The sequence below is a fragment of the Pseudophryne corroboree genome, chromosome 6, assembly GCF_028390025.1.
Source record: "Pseudophryne corroboree isolate aPseCor3 chromosome 6, aPseCor3.hap2, whole genome shotgun sequence".
NCBI lineage: Eukaryota > Metazoa > Chordata > Amphibia > Anura > Myobatrachidae > Pseudophryne > Pseudophryne corroboree.
The window spans coordinates 235,052,078-235,075,184 of record NC_086449.1 but is presented as its reverse complement, the minus strand read 5'-3'; the positions used below and the strand labels follow the sequence as shown (position 1 = coordinate 235,075,184).

Genomic DNA, 23,107 nt, shown 5'->3' with positions numbered 1-23,107 from the left:
GTCTTTGGCTGATGCTGTTTTGTTCATACTGTTAACTGGTTGCGTATATTCCAGGTTATACGGTGTGGATGGTGTGGGCTGGTATGATTCTTGCGATTAGATTAACAAAAATCCTTTCCTCGTACTGTTCGTCTCCTCTGGGCACAGTTCTCTAACTGAGGTCAGGAGGAGGGGCATAGAGGGAGGAGCCAGTGCACACCCATCTAAAGTTCTTTATAGTGCCCATATCTCCTGTGGAGCCCGTCTATACCCCATGGTCCTTACGGAGTCCCCAGCATCCTCTACGGAGTAGGAGAAAAAGATTTACCGGTAGGTTTAAAATCTTATTTTTACTAGAGGTATACCGGTTCACCATTCAGAATGTCAATATTCAGTGTTAACATTATTAATTTCGATGGTGAGAAAATTTACAATATTGAAGATTGACAATATTGTCTTATTACGCTTGTTCATAATGTAGATCTGTTATGTTGACATTTAGAACCATTCAGCAGTAGAGTAATGGCATTTTGAATGCCAACAATATGACTGCATTCCGTAAGTAATATTTGGTAAAACTATACCTATTTCATAACACTCTACTCTGGAAACCACTGTTATACAGTGCATCCGGAAAGTATTCACTGCGCTTCGCTTTTTCCACATTTTGTTATGTTACAGCCGGGTGTGGGATGATAGATAGATAGACATTGTCTAAGTTAGGCAGTCAATAGATAGACACCACATGTTAGACAGACAGGGTCAAAAAGTCGACTTGAAAATGGTCGCTACAAAAAAGGTACACCATTTGTTTTTCTTTTTTTGTAATTTGTGTGTATAGTTTTGGCACCTGAGACCCCCAATTGTAGAAAGGCATCCCCTCGCGGGGCTCACTTTGCTCGCCACACTTCGAGCTCGGTGGCTCGCTGCGCTCTCCACATGGAATATAACCAACTCTATGCCAACATGGATAGAAAAGGTATGAAATAGCCCAAAAACATATAAATGTAGAAAAAAGTGTCTACCTTTTTCTCTATCGTCCTAGTGGATGCTGGGGTTCCTGAAAGGACCATGGGGAATAGCGGCTCCGCAGGAGACAGGGCACAAAAAGTAAAGCTTTTCCAGATCAGGTGGTGTGCACTGGCTCCTCCCCCTATGACCCTCCTCCAGACTCCAGTTAGATTTTTGTGCCCGGCCGAGAAGGGTGCAATCTAGGTGGCTCTCCTAAAGAGCTGCTTAGAAAAAGTTTAGCTTAGGTTTTTTATTTTACAGTGAGTCCTGCTGGCAACAGGATCACTGCAACGAGGGACTGAGGGGAGAAGAAGTGAACTCACCTGCGTGCAGGATGGATTGGCTTCTTGGCTACTGGACATCAGCTCCAGAGGGACGATCACAGGTACAGCCTGGATGGTCACCGGAGCCGCGCCGCCGGCCCCCTTGCAGATGCTGAAGTCAGAAGAGGTCCAGAATCGGCGGCTGAAGACTCCTGCAGTCTTCTAAAGGTAGCGCACAGCACTGCAGCTGTGCGCCATTTTCCTCTCCGCACACTTCACACGCAGTCACGGAGGGTGCAGGGCGCTGGGGGGGGGCGCCCTGGGAGGCAAATGTAACCTATATAAAGGCTAAAAATACCTCACATATAGCCCCCAGAGGCTATATGGAGATATTTAACCCCTGCCTGGATTCACTAAATAGCGGGAGACGAGCCCGCCGGAAAAGGGGCGGGGCCTATCTCCTCAGCACACGGCGCCATTTCCTCTCACAGCTCCGCTGGTCAGGACGGCTCCCAGGTCTCTCCCCTGCACTGCACTACAGAAACAGGGTAAAACAGAGAGGGGGGGCAAATTTATGGCGATATTTTGATATATATAAAGCAGCTATAAGGGAGCACTTATTATAAGGCTATCCCTGTTATATATAGCGCTTTTGGTGTGTGCTGGCAAACTCTCCCTCTGTCTCCCCAAAGGGCTAGTGGGTCCTGTCTTCGTTAGGAGCATTCCCTGTGTGTCTGCTGTGTGTCGGTACGTGTGTGTCGACATGTATGAGGACGATATTGGTGTGGAGGCGGAGCAATTGCCAAATATGAGGATGTCACCCCCTAGGGAGTCGACACCAGAATGGATGCCTTTATTTATGGAACTACGGGATAGTGTCAACACGCTAAAGCAGTCGTTTGACGACATGAGACGGCCGGACAATCAATTAGTGCCTGTCCAGGCGACTCAAACACCGTCAGGGGCTGTGAAACGCCCTTTGCCTCAGTCGGTCGACACAGACCCAGACACAGGCACTGACTCCAGTGGTGACGGTGACGAATCAACCGTATTTTCCAGTAGAGCCACACGTTATATGATTTTGGCAATGAAGGAGGCGTTACATTTAGCTGATACTACAGGTACCACTAAACAGGGTATTATGTGGGGTGTGAAAAAACTACCTATAGTTTTTCCTGAATCAGAAGAATTAAATGACGTGTGTAATGAAGCGTGGGTTGCCCCTGATAAAAAGCTGATAATTTCAAAGAAATTATTGGCATTATACCCTTTCCCGCCAGAGGTTAGGGAGCGCTGGGAAACACCTCCTAGGGTGGACAAGGCGCTAACACGCTTATCTAAACAAGTGGCGTTACCCTCTCCTGAGACGGCCGCACTTAAAGATCCATCAGATAGGAGGATGGAAAATATCCAAAAAAGTATATACACACATGCAGGTGTTATACTACGACCAGCTATAGCGACTGCCTGGATGTGCAGTGCTGGGGTAGTTTGGTCAGAGTCCCTGATTGAAAATATTGATACCCTGGACAGGGACAATATTTTACTGTCGTTAGAACAAATAAAGGATGCATTTCTTTATATGCGTGATGCACAGAGGGATATCTGCACACTGGCATCACGGGTAAGTGCTATGTCCATTTCGGCCAGAAGAGCTTTATGGACGCGACAGTGGACAGGCGATGCGGATTCAAAACGACATATGGAAGTTTTGCCGTATAAAGGGGAGGAGTTATTTGGAGTCGGTCTATCAGATTTGGTGGCCACGGCTACAGCCGGGAAATCCACCTTTCTACCTCAAGTCACTCCCCAACAGAAAAAGGCACCGACTTTTCAACCGCAGCCCTTTCGTTCCTTTAAAAATAAGAGAGCAAAGGGCTATTCATATCTGCCACGAGGCAGAGGTCGAGGGAAGAGACAGCAACAGGCAGCTCCTTCCCAGGAACAGAAGCCTTCCCCGGCTTCTACAAAAGCCTCAGCATGACGCTGGGGCTTCTCAAGCGGACTCGGGGACGGTGGGTGGTCGTCTCAAAAATTACAGCGCGCAGTGGGCTCACTCGCAGGTAGATCCCTGGATCCTGCAGATAATATCTCAGGGGTACAGGTTGGAATTAGAGACAGATCCACCTCGCCGTTTCCTGAAGTCTGCTTTACCAACGTCCCCCTCCGAAAGGGAGACGGTTTTGGAAGCCATTCACAAGCTGTACTCTCAGCAGGTGATAGTCAAGGTACCTCTTCTACAACAAGGGAAGGGGTATTATTCCACTCTTTTTGTGGTACCGAAGCCGGATGGCTCGGTAAGGCCTATTCTAAATCTGAAATCCTTGAACCTGTACATAAAGAAGTTCAAGTTCAAGATGGAGTCACTCAGAGCAGTGATAGCGAACCTGGAAGAGGGGGACTTTATGGTATCCTTGGACATCAAGGATGCGTATCTCCACGTTCCAATTTACCCCTCACACCAGGGGTACCTCAGGTTCGTTGTACAAAACTGTCACTATCAGTTTCAGACGCTGCCGTTCGGATTGTCCACGGCACCTCGGGTCTTTACAAAGGTAATGGCCGAGATGATGATTCTTCTTCGAAGAAAAGGCATATTAATTATCCCATACTTGGACGATCTCCTAATAAGGGCAAGGTCCAGAGAACAGCTAGAGATGGGATTAGCACTGTCTCAAGAAGTGCTAAAACAGCACGGGTGGATTCTGAATATTCCAAAATCCCAGTTAATGCCGACAACTCGTCTGCTGTTCCTAGGGATGATTCTGGACACGGTTCAGAAAAAGGTTTTTCTCCCGGAGGAAAAAGCCAAGGAGTTATCCGAGCTTGTCAGGAACCTCCTAAAACCAGGAAAGGTGTCTGTACATCAATGCACAAGAGTCCTGGGAAAAATGGTGGCTTCTTACGAAGCAATTCCATTCGGCAGATTCCACGCAAGAATTTTCCAAAGGGATCTGTTGGACAAATGGTCAGGGTCGCATCTTCAGATGCACCTGCGGATAACCCTGTCTCCAAGGACAAGGGTGTCTCTTCTGTGGTGGTTGCAGAGTGCTCATCTATTGGAGGGCCGCAGATTCGGCATACAGGATTGGATCCTGGTGACCACGGACGCCAGCCTGAGAGGCTGGGGAGCAGTCACACAAGGAAGAAACTTCCAGGGAGTATGGAGGAGCCTGGAAACGTCTCTTCACATAAACATTCTGGAACTAAGAGCAATATACAATGCTCTAAGCCAGGCAGAACCTCTGCTTCAGGGAAAACCGGTGTTGATCCAGTCGGACAACATCACGGCAGTCGCCCATGTGAACAGACAGGGCGGCACAAGAAGCAGGAGTGCAATGGCAGAAGCTGCAAGGATTCTTCGCTGGGCAGAGAATCATGTGATAGCACTGTCAGCAGTGTTCATCCCGGGAGTGGACAACTGGGAAGCAGACTTCCTCAGCAGACACGATCTTCACCCGGGAGAGTGGGGGCTTCATCTAGAAGTCTTCCACTTGCTGGTAACCCGTTGGGAAAGACCAATGGTGGACATGATGGCGTCTCGCCTCAACAAAAAACTGGACAGGTATTGCGCCAGGTCAAGAGATCCGCAGGCAATAGCTGTGGACGCGCTGGTAACGCCTTGGGTGTACCAGTCGGTGTATGTGTTTCCTCCTCTGCCTCTCATACCAAAAGTATTGAGAATTATACGGCAAAGAGGCGTAAGGACGATACTAGTGGTTCCGGATTGGCCAAGAAGGACTTGGTACCCGGAACTTCAAGAGATGATCACGGAAGATCCGTGGCCTCTACCTCTAAGGAGGGACTTGCTTCAGCAGGGTCCCTGTCTGTTTCAAGACTTACCGCGGCTGCGTTTGACGGCATGGCGGTTGAACGCCGGATCCTAAAGGAAAAAGGCATGCCGGAAGAAGTCATTCCTACTTTGATTAAAGCAAGGAAGGAAGTAACCGTGCAACATTATCACCGAATTTGGCGAAAATATGTTGCGTGGTGCGAAGATCGGAGTGCTCCGACGGAGGAATTTCAACTGGGTCGATTCCTACATTTCCTGCAATCAGGATTGTCTATGGGTCTCAAATTGGGATCTATTAAGGTTCAAATTTCGGCCCTGTCGATTTTCTTTCAAAAAGAATTGGCTTCAGTCCCTGAAGTCCAGACCTTTGTTAAGGGAGTGCTACATATACAGCCTCCTGTGGTGCCTCCAGTGGCACCGTGGGATCTCAATGTGGTTTTGGACTTTCTAAAATCTCATTGGTTTGAACCACTAAAGAAGGTGGATTTGAAATATCTCACATGGAAAGTGACCATGCTTCTAGCCCTGGCTTCGGCCAGGAGAGTGTCAGAACTGGCAGCTTTATCTTACAAAAGCCCATATCTGATTTTCCATTCGGACAGGGCAGAACTGCGGACTCGTCCGCATTTTCTCCCTAAGGTGGTGTCAGCATTTCATCTGAACCAGCCTATTGTAGTGCCTGCGGCTACAAGTGACTTGGAGGACTCCAAGTTACTGGACGTTGTCAGAGCATTAAAAATATATATTGCAAGGACAGCTGGAGTCAGAAAATCTGACTCGTTGTTTATATTGTATGCACCCAACAAGATGGGTGCTCCTGCGTCTAAGCAGACGATTGCTCGTTGGATCTGTAGCACAATCCAACTTGCACATTCTGTGGCAGGCCTGCCACAGCCTAAATCTGTAAAGGCCCACTCCACAAGGAAGGTGGGCTCATCTTGGGCGGCTGCCCGAGGGGTCTCGGCATTACAACTTTGCCGAGCAGCTACGTGGTCAGGGGAGAACACGTTTGTAAAATTTTACAAATTTGATACTCTGGCTAAGGAGGACCTGGAGTTCTCTCATTCGGTGCTGCAGAGTCATCCGCACTCTCCCGCCCGTTTGGGAGCTTTGGTATAATCCCCATGGTCCTTTCAGGAACCCCAGCATCCACTAGGACGATAGAGAAAATAAGATTTTACTTACCGATAAATCTATTTCTCGGAGTCCGTAGTGGATGCTGGGCGCCCATCCCAAGTGCGGATTATCTGCAATAATTGTACATAGTTATTGTTAACTAATTCGGGTTATTGTTGAAGGAAGCCATCTTTCAGAGGCTCCGCTGTTATCATACTGTTAACTGGGTTTAGATCACAGGTTGTACGGTGTGATTGGTGTGGCTGGTATGAGTCTTACCCGGGATTCAAAATCCTCCCTTATTGTGTACGCTCGTCCGGGCACAGTACCTAACTGGAGTCTGGAGGAGGGTCATAGGGGGAGGAGCCAGTGCACACCACCTGATCTGGAAAAGCTTTACTTTTTGTGCCCTGTCTCCTGCGGAGCCGCTATTCCCCATGGTCCTTTCAGGAACCCCAGCATCCACTACGGACTCCGAGAAATAGATTTATCGGTAAGTAAAATCTTATTTTTATGTCGACCTTTTGACCATGTAAGCCTAATGTCTATCTAATAGTGGTCACAGGAAAGGGTAAATTACGCCAAATGGGGTAAAAATGAAATTCCTGGGGGTAATGGACGGTCACGCTGCCGAGACACAGCCCCGTTCAGCACCGGGTGGCTCGCGATGTGACGTGCTGCTGTCACACCGCGCTCCCCCTGCCCGCCCTGAGCTGTGCTCCTGGCCACCCTGTGCTGTGTTCCTGGCCGCGGTGTGACGTGCTGACATCATACCGCGCTCCCTCGCGCCCGCACGTCTGCGCTGTCCTCCCGCCCGCGGCCCGCCAACCCACACACAGAACTTGAAGTGTTCTGTGGCTGACCACTGATGGAATTCTGCAGGATCAGACAGTGGCCCACATAACGGTGGAAAATTCCCACTGACATTACTGAGGTGAAGCTGTGACCATCTGTCACCTAAATGTTGTGGGCCCCCCCCCCCCCCCCCCCCCCCATCCATCTTTATTATATTCATTCTGGTGTTTTGGGGAGAATGTGTTAATTAACCCATTCATTGTCAAAAAATAATTGGCGAAAATAATAAATTTTCATACATATATGTGTGTGTGTATATATATATATATATATATATATATATATATATATATATATATATATACATATACATACATACATACATACATACATACATACATACATACATACATACACATTATCTCAGAAATGCCATATAAACAGTGATAACCAGTATATATGCACAATAATATATGATTTCCTTCCTTTCAAATCGAGGGGTTAACGTCGGCATATCTCAATATATTTTGGGGTAAAAGGAAAAAAAGTTCCCTGAGCACTGGTCTAACATATGGTGTCTATCTATTTTACTGTCTAACTAGGCACTGTCTGTCATCCGGAAACCGTTACAGCCTCATTGCAAAATGAAATAAATTCATTCTTTTCCTCAAAATACCCAATAATGACAACGTGAATTTTTTTTTTCTTCAAATTTATTACAAATAAAAAACTAAGAAATCACATGTACATAAGTATTCACAGCCTTTGCCATGAAGCTCAAAATTGAGCTCAGATACATCCTGTTTACACTGATCATCCTTGAGATGTTCCTACAGCTTAATTGAAGTCCACCTGTGTTAAATTCAGTTGATTGGACATGATTTGGAAAGTCACACACCTGTCTATATAAGGTCCCACACTTGACAGTGCATGTCTGAGCACAAACCAAGCATGAAGTCAAAGGAATTATCTGTAGACCTCCGAGACAGGATTGTCTCGAGACACAAATCTGGGGAAGGGTACAGAAAAATATCTGCTGCTCTGAAGGTCCTAATGAGCACAGTGGCCTCCATCATCCGTAAATGGAAGAAGTTTGGAACCAACAGGACACTTCCTAGAGCTGGCTGGCCATCTAAACTGAGCGAATGGGAGAGAAGGGTCCTAGTCAGGGAGGTGACCAAGAACCTGCTGGTTACTCTGTCGGAGCTACTGTATTTCTCTATGGAGAGAGGAGAACCTTCCAGAAGGACAACAGTCTCTCCAACAATCCACCAATCAAGCCTGAATGGTAGAGTGGCCAGACGGTAGCCACTCCTTAGTAAAAAGCACATGGCAGCCCGCCTGGAGTTTGCCAAAATGCACCTGAAGGAATCTCATACTGCGAGAAACAATTCTCTGGTCTAATGAGACAAAGATTGAACTCTTTGGCGTGAATGCCAGGTGTCATGTTTGGAGGAAAACGGGCATTACTCATCACCAGGCCAATACCATCCCTACAGTGAAGCATGGTGGTGGCAGCATCATGATGTTTTTCAGCGTCAGGAACTGGGAGACTAGTCGGGATAGAGGGAAAGATGAATGCAGCAATGTACAGAGACATCCTGGATGATAACCTGCTCCAGAGCGCTCTTTACCTCAGACTGGATCGACGGTTCATCTTTCAGCAGGACAACATCCCGAAGTATACAGCCAAGATATCAAAGGAGTGGCTTCAGGACAACTCTGAATGTCCTTGAGTGCCCCAGCCAGAGCCCAGACTTGAATCCGATTGAACATCTCTGGAGAGATCTGAAAATGGCTGTGCACCGACGCGTCCCATCCAACCTGATGGAGCTTGAGAGGTGCTGCAAAGAGGAATGGGTGAAACTGTCCAAAGATAGGTGTGCCAAGCTTGTGGCATCATATTCAAAAAGACTTGAGGCTGTATTGCTGCCAAAGGTGCATCAACAAAGTATTGATCAAAGGCTGTGAAAACTTACAGTATGTACATGTGACTTCTTAGCTTTTTATTTTTTATAAATTCACAAAAATATCAAAAAAACTTTTTTCACGTTGTCCTTATGGGGTGTTGTGTGTAGAATTCTGAAGGAAAAATATATTTATTGCATTTTGGAATAACCCTGTAACATAACAAAATGTGGAAAAAGTGAAGCACTGTGAATGCTTTCCGGATGCACTGTATATTGGAGTTAATGAATGGTGTTTGCTGACATTCCATGATGCAATCTTTATCTTAAAGTGCTATTTCCCATATGTTTGGAATAACATTTCTCTAACGTCCTAAGTGGATGCTGGGAACTCCGTAAGGACCATGGGGAATAGCGGCTCCGCAGGAGACTGGGCACATCTAAAGAAAGCTTTAGGACTATCTGGTGTGCACTGGCTCCTCCCCCTATGACCCTCCTCCAAGCCTCAGTTAGATCTCTGTGCCCGAACGAGAAGGGTGCACACTAGGGGCTCTCCTGAGCTTCTTAGTGAAAGTTTTAGATTAGGTTTTTTATTTTCAGTGAGACCTGCTGGCAACAGGCTCACTGCATCGAGGGACTAAGGGGAGAAGAAGCGAACTCACCTGCGTGCAGAGTGGATTGGGCTTCTTAGGCTACTGGACATTAGCTCCAGAGGGACGATCACAGGCCCAGCTTGGATGGGTCCCAGAGCCGCGCCGCCGGCCCCCTTACAGAGCCAGAAGGCAGAAGAGGTCCGGAAAATCGTCGGCAGAAGACGTCCTGTCTTCAACAAGGTAGCGCACAGCACTGCAGCTGTGCGCCATTGCTCTCAGCACACTTCACACTTCGGTCACTGAGGGTGCAGGGCGCTGGGGGGGGGGGGCGCCCTGAGACGCAATAAAAACACCTTGGATGGCAAAAAAAATGCATCACATATAGCTCCTGGGCTATATGGATGCATTTAACCCCTGCCAGAATCCATAAAAAAGCAGGAGAAAAGTCCGCGAAAAAGGGGCGGAGCCTATCTCCTCAGCACACTGGCGCCATTTTCCCTCACAGCTCCGTTGGAGGGAAGCTCCCTGTCTCTCCCCTGCAGTCACTACACTACAGAAAGGGTTAAAAAAAGAGAGGGGGGCACTAATTAGGCGCAGTATTAACTATACAGCAGCTATAAGGGGAAAAACACTTATATAAGGTTATCCCTGTATATATATAGCGCTCTGGTGTGTGCTGGCAAACTCTCCCTCTGTCTCCCCAAAGGGCTAGTGGGGTCCTGTCCTCTATCAGAGCATTCCCTGTGTGTGTGCTGTATGTCGGTACTTTTGTGTCGACATGTATGAGGAGAAAAATGATGTGGAGACGGAGCAGATTGCCTGTAATAGTGATGTCACCCCCTAGGGGGTCGACACCTGAGTGGATGAACTGTTGGAAGGAATTACGTGACAGTGTCAGCTCTGTGTAAAAGACAGTGGTTGACATGAGACAGCCGGCTACTCAGCTTGTGCCTGTCCAGACGTCTCATAGGCCGTCAGGGGCTCTAAAGCGCCCGTTACCTCAGATGGCAGATATAGACGCCGACACGGATACTGACTCCAGTGTCGACGGTGAAGAGACGAATGTGACTTCCAGTAGGGCCACACGTTACATGATTGAGGCAATGAAAAATGTTTTACACATTTCTGATAATACGAGTACCACCAAAAAAGGGGTATTATGTTCGGTGAGGAAAAACTACCTGTAGTTTTCCTGAATCTGAGAAATTAAATGAGGTGTGTGATGATGCGTGGGTTTCCCCCGATAACAACGGATAATTTCTAAAATGTTATTGGCATTATATCCTTTCCCGCCAGAGGTTAGGGTGCGTTGGGAAACACCCCCTAGGGGGGATAAAGCGCTCACACGCTTGTAAGGGCTCTACCTTCGCCTGAGATGGCCGCCCTTAAGGATCCTGCTGATAGAAAGCAGGAGGGTATCCTAAAAGGTATTTACACACATACTGGTGTTATACTGCGACCAGCAATCGCCTCAGCCTGGATGTGCAGTGCTGGGTTGGCGTGGTCGGATTCCCTGACTGAAAATATTGATACCCTAGATAGGGACAGTATATTTTTGCCTATAGAGCATTTAAAAGATGCATTTTTATATATGCGTGATGCACAGCGGAATATTTGCCGACTGGCATCAAGTCTAAGCGCGTTGTGCATTTCTACCAGTAGAGGGTTATGGACACGTCAGTGGTCAGGTGATGCGTATTCCAAACGGCATTTGGAAGTATTGCTTTATTAAGGGAGGAGTTATTTGGGGTCGGTCTTTCAGACCTGGTGGCCACGGCAACAGCTGGGAATTCCACGTTTGTACCCCAGGTCGCCTCTCAACATGAGAAGACGCCGTATTATCAGGCGCAGTCTTTTCGTGGACAAGCGGGCAAAAGGTTCCTCATTTCTGCCCCGTAACAGAGGGAGAGGAAAAAGGCTGCAGAAATCAGCCAGTTCCCAGGAACAGAAACCCCCTCCCGCCTCTGCCAAGCCCTCAGTATACGCTGGGGCTTTACAAGCAGAATCAGGCACGGTGGGGGGCCCGTCTCAATGAATTTCAGCGCGCAGTGGGCTCACTCGCAAGTAGACCCCTGGATCCTTCAGGTGATATCTCAGGGGTACAAATTAGAATTCGAGACGTCTCCCCCTCGCCGTTTCCTAAAGTCGGCTTTACCGATGTCTCCTTCTGACAGGGAGACAGTTTTGGAAGCCATTCACAAGCTGTATTCCCAGCAGGTGATAATCAAGATACCCCTCCTGCAACAGGGAACGGGGTATTATTCCACACTGTTGTGGTACCGAAGCCGGACGGCTCGGTGAGACCGATTCTAAATCTAAAATCTTTGAACACTTACGTACAGAGGTTCAAATTCAAGATTGAGTCACTCAGAGCAGTGATTGCGAACCTGGAAGAAGGGGACTACATAATGTCTCGGGACATCAAGGATGCTTACCTTCATGTCAAAATTTACCCTTCTCACCAAGGGTACCTCAGGTTTATGGTACAGAACTGTCACTATCAGTTCAGACGCTGCCGTATGGATGGTACACGGCACCCCGGGTCTTTACCAAGGTAATGGCCGAAATGATGATATTCCTTCGAAGGAAGTGAATTTTAGTTATCCCTTCCTTGGACAATTCCCTGATAAGGGTAAGATCCAGGGAACAGTTGGAGGTCGGTGTAGCACTATCTCAGGTAGTGTTGCGGCAGCACGATTGGATTCTCAATATTCCAAAATCGCACCTGGTTCCGACGACGTGTCTTCTGTTCCTAGGGATGATCCTGGACACAGTCCAGAAAAAGGTGTTTCTCCCGGAGGAGAAAGCCAGGGAGTTATCCGAGCTAGTCAGGAACCTCCTAAAACCGAGCCAAGTCTCAGTGCATCAATGCACAAGGGTTCTGGGTAAAATGGTGGCTTCCTACGAAGCAATCCCATTCGGCAGATTCCACGCAAGAACTTTCCAGTGGGACCTGCTGGACAAATGGTCCGGATCGCATCTTCAGATGCATCAGCGGATAACCCTGTCACCAAGGACAAGGGTGTCCCTCCTGTGGTGGTTGCAGAGTGCTCATCTTCTAGAGGGCCGCAGATTAGGCATTCAGGACTGGGTCCTGGTGACCACGGATGCCAGCCTGCGAGGCTGGGGAGCAGTCACACAGGGAAGGAATATCCAGGGCTTATGGTCAAGCCTGGAGACATCACTTCACATAAATATCCTGAAGCTAAGGGACATTTACAATGCTCTAAGCTTAGCAAGACCTCTGCTTCAAGGTCAGCCGGTGTTGATCCAGTCGGACAACATCACGGCAGTCACCCACGTAAACAGACAGGGTGGCACAAGAAGCAGGAGGGCAATGGCAGAAGCTGCAAGGATTCTTCGCTGGGCGGAAAATCATGTGATAGCACTGTCAGCAGTATTCATTCCGGGAGTGGACAACTGGGAAGCAGACTTCCTCAGCACGACCTCCACCCGGGAGAGTGGGGACTTCACCCAGAAGTCTTCCACATGATTAAAAACTCGACAGGTATTGCGCCAGGTCCAGGGACCCTCTGGCAATAAGCTGTAGACGCTCTGGTAACACCGTGGGTGTACCAGTCAGGGTATGTGTTCCCTCCTCTGCCTCTCATACCCAAGGTACTGAGATTGATAAGATGGAGAGGAGTAAGCACTATATTCGTGGTTCCGGATTGGCCAAGAAGGACTTGGTAACCGGAACTTCAAGAGATGCTCACGGAGGATCCGTGGCCTCTACCTCTAAGAAGGGACCTGCTCCAGCAAGGACCCTGTCTGTTCCAAGACTTACCGCGGCTGCGTTTGACGGCATGGCGGTTGAACGCCGGATCCTGAAGGAAAAAAGGCATTCCGGATGAAGTCATCCCTATCCTGATCAAAGCCAGGAAGGATGTAACCGCAAAAACATTATCACCGCAATTGGCGATAATATGTTGCGTGGTGCGAGGCCAGTAAGGCCCGACGGAGGAAATTCAACTGGGTCGATTCCTACATTTCCTGCAAACAGGAGTGTCTATGGGCCTGAAATTGGGGTCCATTAAGGTTCAAATTTCGGCCCTGTCAATTTTCTTCCAAAAAGAACTAGCTTCAGTCCCTGAAGTTCAGACGTTGTAAAAGGGGTACTGCATATACAGCCTCCTTTTGTGCCTCCAGTGGCACTTTGGGATCTCAATGTAGTTTTGGGTTCCAAAAGTCACATTGGTTTGAACCACTTAAATCTGTGGAGTTAAAATATCTCACATGGAAAGTGGTCATGCTGTTTGCCCTTGCCTGGGCCAGGCGCGTGTCAGAATTGGCGGCTTTATCCTGAAAAAGCCCTTATCTGATTTTCCATTCGGACAGGGCGGAATTGAGGACTCGTCCTCAGTTTCTCCCCAAGGTGGTTTTAGCGTCTCACCTGAACCAACCTATTGGTGGTGCCTGCGGCTACTAGGGACTTGGAGGCCTCCAAGTTGCTAGACGTTGTCAGTGCCCTGAAAATATGTTTCCAGGACGGCTGGAGTCAGGAAATCTGACTCGCTGTTTATCCTGTGTGCACCCAACAAGCTGGGTGCTCCTGCTTCTAAGCAGACTATTGCTCGTTGGATTTGTAGTACAATTCAGCTTGCACATTCTGTGGCAGGCCTGCCACAGCCAAAAATCTGTAAATGCCCACTCCACAAGGAAGGTGGGCTCATCTTGGGCGGCTGCCCGAGGGGTCTCGGCTTTACAACTTTGCCGAGCAGCTACTTGGTCAGGAGCAAATATGTTTGTAAAATTCTACAAAATTGATATCCGGGGCTGAGGAGGACCTGGAGTTCTCTCATTTGGTGCTGCAGAGTCATCCGCACTCTCCCGCCCGTTTGGGAGCTTTGGTATAATCCCCATGGTCCTTACGGAGTTCCCAGCATCCACTTAGGACGTTAGAGAAAATAAGAATTTACTTACCGATAATTCTATTTCTCATAGTCCGTAGTGGATGCTGGGCGCCCATCCCAAGTGCGGATTGTCTGCAATACTTGTACATAGTTATTGTTACAAAAATCGGGTTATTTTTGTTGTGAGCCATCTTTCAGAGGCTCCTCTGTTATCATGCTGTTAACTGGGTTCAGATCACAGGTTATACGGTGTGATTGGTGTGGCTGGTAATGAGTCTTACCCGGGATTCAAAATCCTTCCTTATTGTGTACGCTCGTCCGGGCACAGTATCCTAACTGAGGCTTGGAGGAGGGTCATAGGGGGAGGAGCCAGTGCACACCAGATAGTCCTAAATCTTTCTTTAGATGTGCCCAGTCTCCTGCGGAGCCGCTATTCCCTATGGTCCTTACGGAGTTCCCAGCATCCACTACGGACTATGAGAAATAGAATTATCGGTAAGTAAATTCTTATTTTTTCATTTAATTAAAATGTAAATGGTGTTAATTACACATGCTATCAAAAGAGAGCCTGGTATTATACAGACAATACTACAGAATTGTCTTGAGTCAAATTAATAGTGGAATTAGTTATTCCTTTTAAACACAATGCAGTTCTAGCACTGGAAAATGGATCTGGTCTCTGACACACTGCTCTTTATATTGTGTGCTTGTTTAAAGAGCAAACCCCTGGATGTAGAATGTGTGTTCTTGTCACTGTCCCCTTTCTATTTTCAGTTGTTTATTTTTTTTCCAGTTAATGGGGTATATTCAATTATGGTCGAAAACTGGCGTCTGTTGAAAAGACGGCAGTTTTTCGACTTTTTAAGGTCGAATCGTGATTCGACCTATTCAATCCCTGTAGTTTTTACTCGACAAGTCGTGGAATTCGACTTGTCGAATAGTACGTGAATCGGCGGTATAGCTGCCGATTCACGTACGTTTGAGTGAAACTGGGCCAAATTCAACAGGATTTGGCCCCGTTTCTGACCATCTCAGTCCGACATAAAAAAAAATGTTTGACTGAGATGTGGGACCCAGAGGAGGAGGGGGGAGCCACAGGGAGACAGGGGACAGCCACGGGCATACAGGGGAGATCATCGCTACAGCAGGATGTCTCACAGCCATGCCGCTCATGGCAGCGTCCACCCGGCTCCAGCAAGTGAGGTCACGCTTGCTGGAGCCGGGTGGACACTGCAGTGAGGTCTGGCGGCTGTGTGACATCCTCCTGCAGCGTTACTGTAGTGCTGATCTCCTCCGTATGCCGGCTGCTGTCCCCGCGGCTCCCCCCCTTCTCTGGGTCCCTCATCTCAATTCGACTTTTTAAAAGTCGAATTGAGATTAGATTGAATAGGGGTTGTCGATCCATTCCGACAAATAATGGATTCGACCCTAATTGAATATACCCCAATATTTCCATACTAATATTTGAAGAGTGCAGAAAAAAAAAAGTATACTCTGGAGAGCTACATGTAATAATTTCTGAATGTTCTATGCTGTTTTTGTTTTTCTTTTCCCAGCCTTCCTTTTTTGTGGTGTACAATATGGTCACCACGGAAGTTATTGCAGTCTTTGAAAACACGTCCAATGAGCTGTTAGAACTGTTTGAAAACTTCTGTGACCTGTTCAGGAACGCAACTCTTCACAGTGAGGCCGTGCAGTTCCCCTGCTCTGCCTCCAGCAACAACTTTGCTAGACAGATTCAGCGGCGGTAAGAAGAACCACTAACCCAAAAAGAGAAAAACTTATGTCAGCATTAATAAACAATTAGATAATGGCAAGTGTGTTGAAGCCTATGGTTACTGATCACATTATGATTTCTCTAGCATCCATAAAGGATATTGGGGAGACTTAGTACGATGGGGTATAGACGGGGTCCAAAGGAGCCGGTGCACTTTTAAATTTCTACACTGGGTGTGCTGGCTCCTCCCCTCTATGCGCCTTCCCTCAGGCAGTTTAGAAAAAAGTGCCCTCAGGAGAGGATGCCCATCTCTGCAGCTCCAGAGAGTTTTCTTCAATTTCTTTTAAACTTTTATTATTTTCTGTATGCTGTTTGGGCAACAGCATACCTGCACCGTGGGAGTTAGGGGGATGATAGTCACCGGCCTTGCGAGGTGTCAGAGCCGCTTCCCCGCTGCTGGACCACCGTCCTGAGAGGTGGTTTGTTCAGCGGGGCACTGCGCCTTAGTGGTCGCAATCGCAGCACGCCGCACACCCTTTACAAATGCCTGAAGATGATGACTGTGGTGAGTACAAGCCGGGGGGCCCCGCTAGGTGCGATAAATGCAGGCGCGTCATACGGGACCCGCTAGAGCCACCCGTGTAAACTGGCTTGCGGTGGCTTAAACTAGCACTTGTGTGATGTTTTTAAGCAAACTAGGAGACATTGCCAGTATAAAAATCTCTAACTCCGGCACCATTTGGGGAGGGCGGTGCTATCTCAGAGCGGGACTAGCGGCATTTTGGAACCTTCCTCTGCTTAATGCAGCAGCAAGCACACACCGCTCCTCCTGATTCAAAAGACACGCTGGAAAACTGGTACAGGGTGTAGCAAAGGGGGAGAGCTGCTATTGTACACAATCTGTGTCCTATACAGGACAGAAATCATTCGTTTTTCACGGTGATATAGTAAGCTGACAGCCTCACTGGGGCTGTATAGCTGGGTTGTGCTGGTCTTCTCTCTCTGTGTGTCTCCTCTCACATACAGTAAGGGCAGGCTTGCGAAGTACCACTGTCTGTGTGTATGTCATTGTGATTACTGTGAACATGGGTGTAAACAAACTATGCAGTGTATGCCATACCAGATTCTCTCCCTTTATCATCTGATTCTGTCTCATGTGAACAATGCAGCCAATCTTCACAGCTCAGTGAAGGGGCTGGGGGAGAGGGACCAAAGTCATCCTGGTTAGGAGCTCTTAAGATTATGATGCATGATATGTCATCACAACTCACTGCTAATGTTCAGAAAACTCTGCTACTACGACAGGCTGTTGCAGACTTAGCTGCTACGGCAGATGTTACATAGCCCCATCCCCCCCCCCCTCCCTAACTCAGGACCACAAAAGAGTGGTTTACCTGCTCTGCTCTCTGATTCAGATGAGGAAATACAGGAGGATGGGGAGGATTTGGATCCCGTTAGTGGGCATTCCACTTCCGCACAGGGTATTGAACCCCTTATTCTGGCTATATGGGACGTGTTAAAGATCCCTCTAGAGGACAATGCATCACAGCAGTCGGTTTTCTTTACACAAAACAAGCCTAATGTCACTCTCCCTGATTCTGCAGAGTTATGTGACCTATTTAAATTAAATTAGCCTGGAAAAATCCAGACAAAAAATACCAAGTGTCAAAAAGATTTTTGCGCACTTTCCCATTTGCTCCTGAAGGTAGGGAATTCTGGGACGAGCCCCCGGGAGTTGACGTCTCAGTCTCTCGACTGTCAAAAAAGACGGTACTGCCTGCCCCCCGGGCTCCATTACCATAAAGGACCCGGGGGACAGAAAGATAGAGACTACACTAAAGTCTGTCTACACAGCAGCAGGTGTATCGCAAAGGCCAGTCCTAGCGGGTTGCTGGATGACCCATGCCATTCATACGTGGGCTACTCAGATTCAGGAGGGCCTCTCTGGGGATGTGCCTCTGGTCACTACGGTGACACTCCTGAAGCACATTCAGGACACTGCACGTGTCCTGTGTGACTCGCTCAATGAAATGGGCAATATTAATTGTAGGACGTCTGCCATGGCAGTGTTGGCGCGCAGGGCCTTGAGGTTGCGTCAGGGGATAGCGGACGCAGAATCAAAGTGCAGTGTGGAATCCCTCCCCTTTTCTAGGGAATGGCTCTTTGGTGTTGAGATGGATACGTGGCTTTCCAAAGTCACTGCAGGGAAATCTATGTTTCCCCCCTCTGGCTAGGCGTTCCTACCCGGTGCCGCCTATTCAGTCCTATCGGTCTAACAGATTTTGATCTAGGGCCAGGGGTGCCTCCAATGTGGATAGAGGCACTACAGATAAGACCTGCAAACACCGGTTCTCAGGAACAGAGCACCTGTTCTGCTTCCACTAAGTCCTCAGCATGACAGTGACCACCCACCCTGAGGGGATCTCGACGTGGGAGCTTGACTGCGTTACTTCATCCGCTTCTGGGAGGTTTTCTACCAGGATACCTGGGTCAGGGACCTCATTTCTCATGGCTACAAGCTGGAGTTCGACGGGGCTCCTCCCCAACCCTTTTTCAAGTCAAGCTTACCAGCTTTGGAGGATACGCAAGTTACGTTGCAACAGGCCATCCAAAAGTTGGTCCAGTCCCACGTCATTGTTCCAGTACCAATACCACAATGAGGCAGGGGTTATTACTCCAACCTGTTTGTGGTACCGAAGCCGGACGGTTCGGTAAGGCCCATTTTAAATCTAAAGTCCTTGAACCCTTACCTAAAGGTTTTCAATTTCAAAATGGAATGCTTGAAAGCAGTGATTGCAGGCCTGGAAGAACAGGAATTCATGGTTTCCTTGGATATCAAGGACTCCTACCTTCATATTCCTATTTGGCCACCTCATCATGCTTATCTGAGGTATGCCCTGCTGGACAACCACTACCAGTTCCAGGCTCTGCCCTTCGGCCTGTCCACAGTTCAGAGAGTATTCACAAAGGTAATGGCGGAGATGATGTTCCAGCTCCGGGTCCAGGGGGTCAATGTTGTCCCTTACCTGGATGATCTTCTCATAAAAGCAAGATCCAGGGAGCTTTTATTGCTCCATATCGACCGCACTATCCAACTTCTGTCACACCATGGGTGGTTTCTCAATTTACAGAAGTCCCACTTGGAGCCAACTCAGCCGCTCTTGTTCCTGGGGATGTTACTGTATACTGTGGCCCAGAAGGTGTTCCTCCAAGAGGACAAAGCGAGAACACTTCAGGAGATGGTCCGCATGGTGCTCTGACCTGCTCGAGTATCCATCCATCTCTGCATAAGATTGTTGGGGAAGATGGTCACCTCATACAATATGATCCAATATGGGAGGTTCCATGCCAGAACATTTCAGTTGGATCTCCTGAGCAAGTGGTCCGGATCACATCTACAGATGCACTGGATGGTACGGATGCCACCTCAGGCCAGGATTTCCCTACTATGGTGGCTGCAGTCCTCCAATCTTCTGGAAGGCTGGAGTTTCGGGATTCAGGATTGAATCCTCAATCTCAACGGATGCGAGTTTGAGAGGATGGGGAGCTGTCACCCAAGGGGCACAGTTCCAGAGCAGGTGGTCAACCCACGAAGCCCTCCTTCCGATCAGCATTTTGGAACTTAGGACGATCTACAATGCTCTTTTTCAGGCCTCTCCTCTGCTCAAGGATCACGCGATCCAAGTACAGTCGGACAACGACACAGCAGTGGCGTACATTTATCGGCAAGGAGGGACAAAAAGCAGAGGCTGCATATGAGAGGTGTCAAAGATACTCCTCTGGGCGAAAAGAAATGCAAGAGCAATGTCTGCAATCTTCATTCCGGAAGTGGACAACTGGGAAGCGGACTTTCTGAGTCGTCATGATCTCCACCCGGGAGAGTGGGGGCTCCACCATCAGGTGTTTTCAGCAGATCATCAACCAGTGGGGCTGCCCACAAATAGACATGATGGCTTCTCGGATCAACAAGAAGCTTCCCTGGTATTGCTCACGAACCAGAGACCCTCAGGCGAGGGCAGTAGATGTACTGACGTAGCCTTGGCCTTACCGGCTGCTCTACCTGTTTCCTTTGATTCCGTTGCTCCCAAGGGTGCTCAAGCGACTCAAAAATCAAGGAGTCCAGGCAATTCTGATTGCACCAGATTGGCCTCGGAGGGTGTGGTATGCGGGATCTTCTGGACATGTCCGTCGAAGACCCTTGTCCTCTACCACTAAGAAGAAATTATCTTCAACAAGTACCGTTCGTCTACCCGGACTTACGGCGTCTTTGTTTGGTGGCATGGAGTTTGAGCGAAACATCCTAGCTCACAAGGGCCTTCCCAAAAAGGTTATTGCTACCATGGTTCAGGCCAAGAAACCTGTGACGTCAAAACACATCTTCATATCTGGAGAAGACGTCTCCTGGTGAGAGGAACGCACGTATCCAGTTGCAGAGTTCCACTTGGGATGTTTCTTACGTTTCCTGCAGGCTGGTGTGGCTAAGGGCTTACATCTGGGTTCCGTTAAGGTCCAGATTTCTGCGCTATCCATTTTCTTCCAGAAGAAATTGGCAGTGGCAGAAGTTCAGTCTTTCTTGCAAGAGATACTGCACATAAAACCTACGGCGCCCTGGGATTTGAATGTGGTGTTGGAATTTCTACAGTCATCCTGCTTTGAACCTCTGATGACGGTAGAAGACAAGTACCTCACGTGAAAGACTGTGATGTTACTAGCCCTGGCTCCTGCTAGACGTGTCTCAGAATTGGGGGCTTGATCGTGTAAAAGTCCATACTTGGTCTTTTACGAGGACAGAGCAGAGCTCAGGACCAGGCAGCAGTTCCTGCCGAAGGTTGTTCCTGCCTTTCACCTGAATCAACCTATTGTGTTTCCGTCAAGTTCTGACGCTTCTGCTCCTCCGGAGGCATTGGATGCTGTGCGAGCCATGAAAAGATCTATGTCAAGCGAACGGCTTGGATCAGAAAAACAGATTTTATTTTTTTTGTTTGTGCTCTATGATGCGCAGAAAAAGGGTTGTACTGCTTGAAAGCAGTCCATTGCTCATTGGCTTAGGCTTGCTATCCAACAGGCCTATGTGTCGGCAGCCTTACCTTTTCCTAAGTCTCTGAAACCCCATTCTACAAGATCGGTGGGCTCTTCCTGGGTGGCTGCCTGTGGAGTCTCGGCCTTGCAACTATGCCGAGCTGCTACCTGGTCGGGGAAGAACACTTCTGTCAAAGTTGTACAGGTTTGATACCCTGGCCAAAGAGGATACCCAGTTTGGGCAGGCGGTGCTGCAGAAGTCTCCGCCCGTTCTGGAAGCTTTGGGACGTCCCCATCATACAAAGTTTTCCCAATATTTATTTTTAATTACTTACCGGTAAATCCTTTTCTCGTAGTCCTTAAGGGATATTGGGCGCCCGCCTCAGTGCATTGACTTTTCTGCAGGCTCTCTCTTATGTGGTTACCTGTTCAGCTGTTGCTGTTGTTGTATGTTAGTGGTGTGCAGGTGTATAAATCTTACCACTCGTTATTATGTTCCTTCTCTCATATAAGTCCTTTCTCCTTCGGGCACTGTTTTACCTGTAACTGCCTGTGGGAGGGGGCATAGAGGGGAGGAGCCAGCACACCCAGTGAAGAAATTTAAAGTGCACCGGCTCCTTTGGTCCCCGTCTATACCCTATCGTACTAAGTCTCCCCAATATGGACTACGAGAAAAGGATTTACCGGTAGGTAATTAAAATCCTATTTTCATTGGCGCAGCTTGAGGTAATATAATTTGTATGAGGATGTAGGTAAAAATGACAGACTGTCGACTAGAGAATGTCAACGCGACACTAATGTTAATAAAACATTTTAACTGTGTTGGCATTATATTCTAAACATAATAGTAAAGTACCTTGTTTAAAGTTATAATGCTGACACAATTAACATCTACGAATAACATTAGCACTGCATTGGCATCTCCAGTTGACATCACTTTGTTGACATTGACTATCGACAGCACAAGTGTCGACAAATCATATGTATCCTTTTTCATGCTATAGAGAGTGTATGCAGTTGTCGTACTATGGAGGCATCCTATTAACCGCAGTAATTGGTTACATTCATTTATAGCCACCCCCACCTCCCTTTTTTTTTTTCTGTGACCAGTAACCCATTTTTTTGTTTGGAATCACTTGGCATCCACAAAAGGCTGCAGACATATGTATTTTTGCGACCTGCGAATAACACAAAATATGATTACTTTTCAGATATTTGGATTTGCCTGCCTCAAATAGGCGAAACCAAATCCATGAAAAGTGCTGGCATCGGGGCTATTAGGATATCCCCGGGCGATTCACTTAGTTGAATACCGCCCTATTACTCTAGTAGAATTCTCAATCTACAGTAATACTGCACACGTATAAATATGAACTGGGAAATATAGGTGGCAAAATATTGCAACACAAAGAGCCACTGCGTTGGCTGCGCAGGATGTCTCTCGTCGCATTTCTGCTCGCAGACTATAGACGTGTAAGCAGAAACCAGCTGCCATAATTGCGCTTTTGTGAGTAACCCAGTGTCCTGGCAGCAACTTGCGTCTAATTGAATTTTCCTCGTATCCATCTATTTAAGTATTTGAAACACATGCTCAAAGATGGCAATTATATTTAAAGTCATAAAATGATAGAAATTTTTTAATGTGAAGGGTGTAAAAGCCAAAAAGTCAAAGGATTACAGTTACAGGAAAAAGATGACGTTGACACCGCACTGCGGTGGAAGCCATTTGCTAGATATTTTATATCTTTTTAGGGATATCCAATTACCTGCGGTAAATTACTGCTGATAATGATATCGCCCGGGGGTTATCCTATTAGCTCCGATAAGCCGCTGCAGCTTATCGGAGATGCTATTACCTGCTACAGTACCGGCCCTGGCTCCTGGCAGCTCCGGCCAACACACAGCTCCGCATCACATGAACCCGGTCTGGGGAAGAAGAGAGGATGTGTGTCAGGGCACTGCACCGGCTCCCCTGTCTAAGGATCCCCACTGTGGGCAAAGTAAAAAGGGGGCGGGGGGTGTTTGGTCACAGGTGGCGCTGAGTGCCAGGTCCCAGGCTGC

At 47.9% G+C, this 23,107-nt stretch overlaps 1 protein-coding gene across 12 annotated transcripts in view; it reads left to right on the top strand.

The window, feature by feature from the left end:
- DET1 (DET1 partner of COP1 E3 ubiquitin ligase) overlaps positions 1–23,107 on the top strand; it is a 154,738-nt gene that overhangs the window by 33,560 nt on the left and 98,071 nt on the right. For all 12 annotated transcript variants that reach the window (XR_010179203.1, XR_010179202.1, XR_010179200.1 and 9 more), the window contains one exon: positions 15,867–16,057. Coding sequence is in view for 8 of the 12 variants with exons in the window: in XM_063925770.1 (XP_063781840.1) it covers positions 15,867–16,057 (191 nt within the window). In the remaining 4 variants the exon portion in view is untranslated. The remainder of the gene's footprint in view (positions 1–15,866; positions 16,058–23,107) is intronic.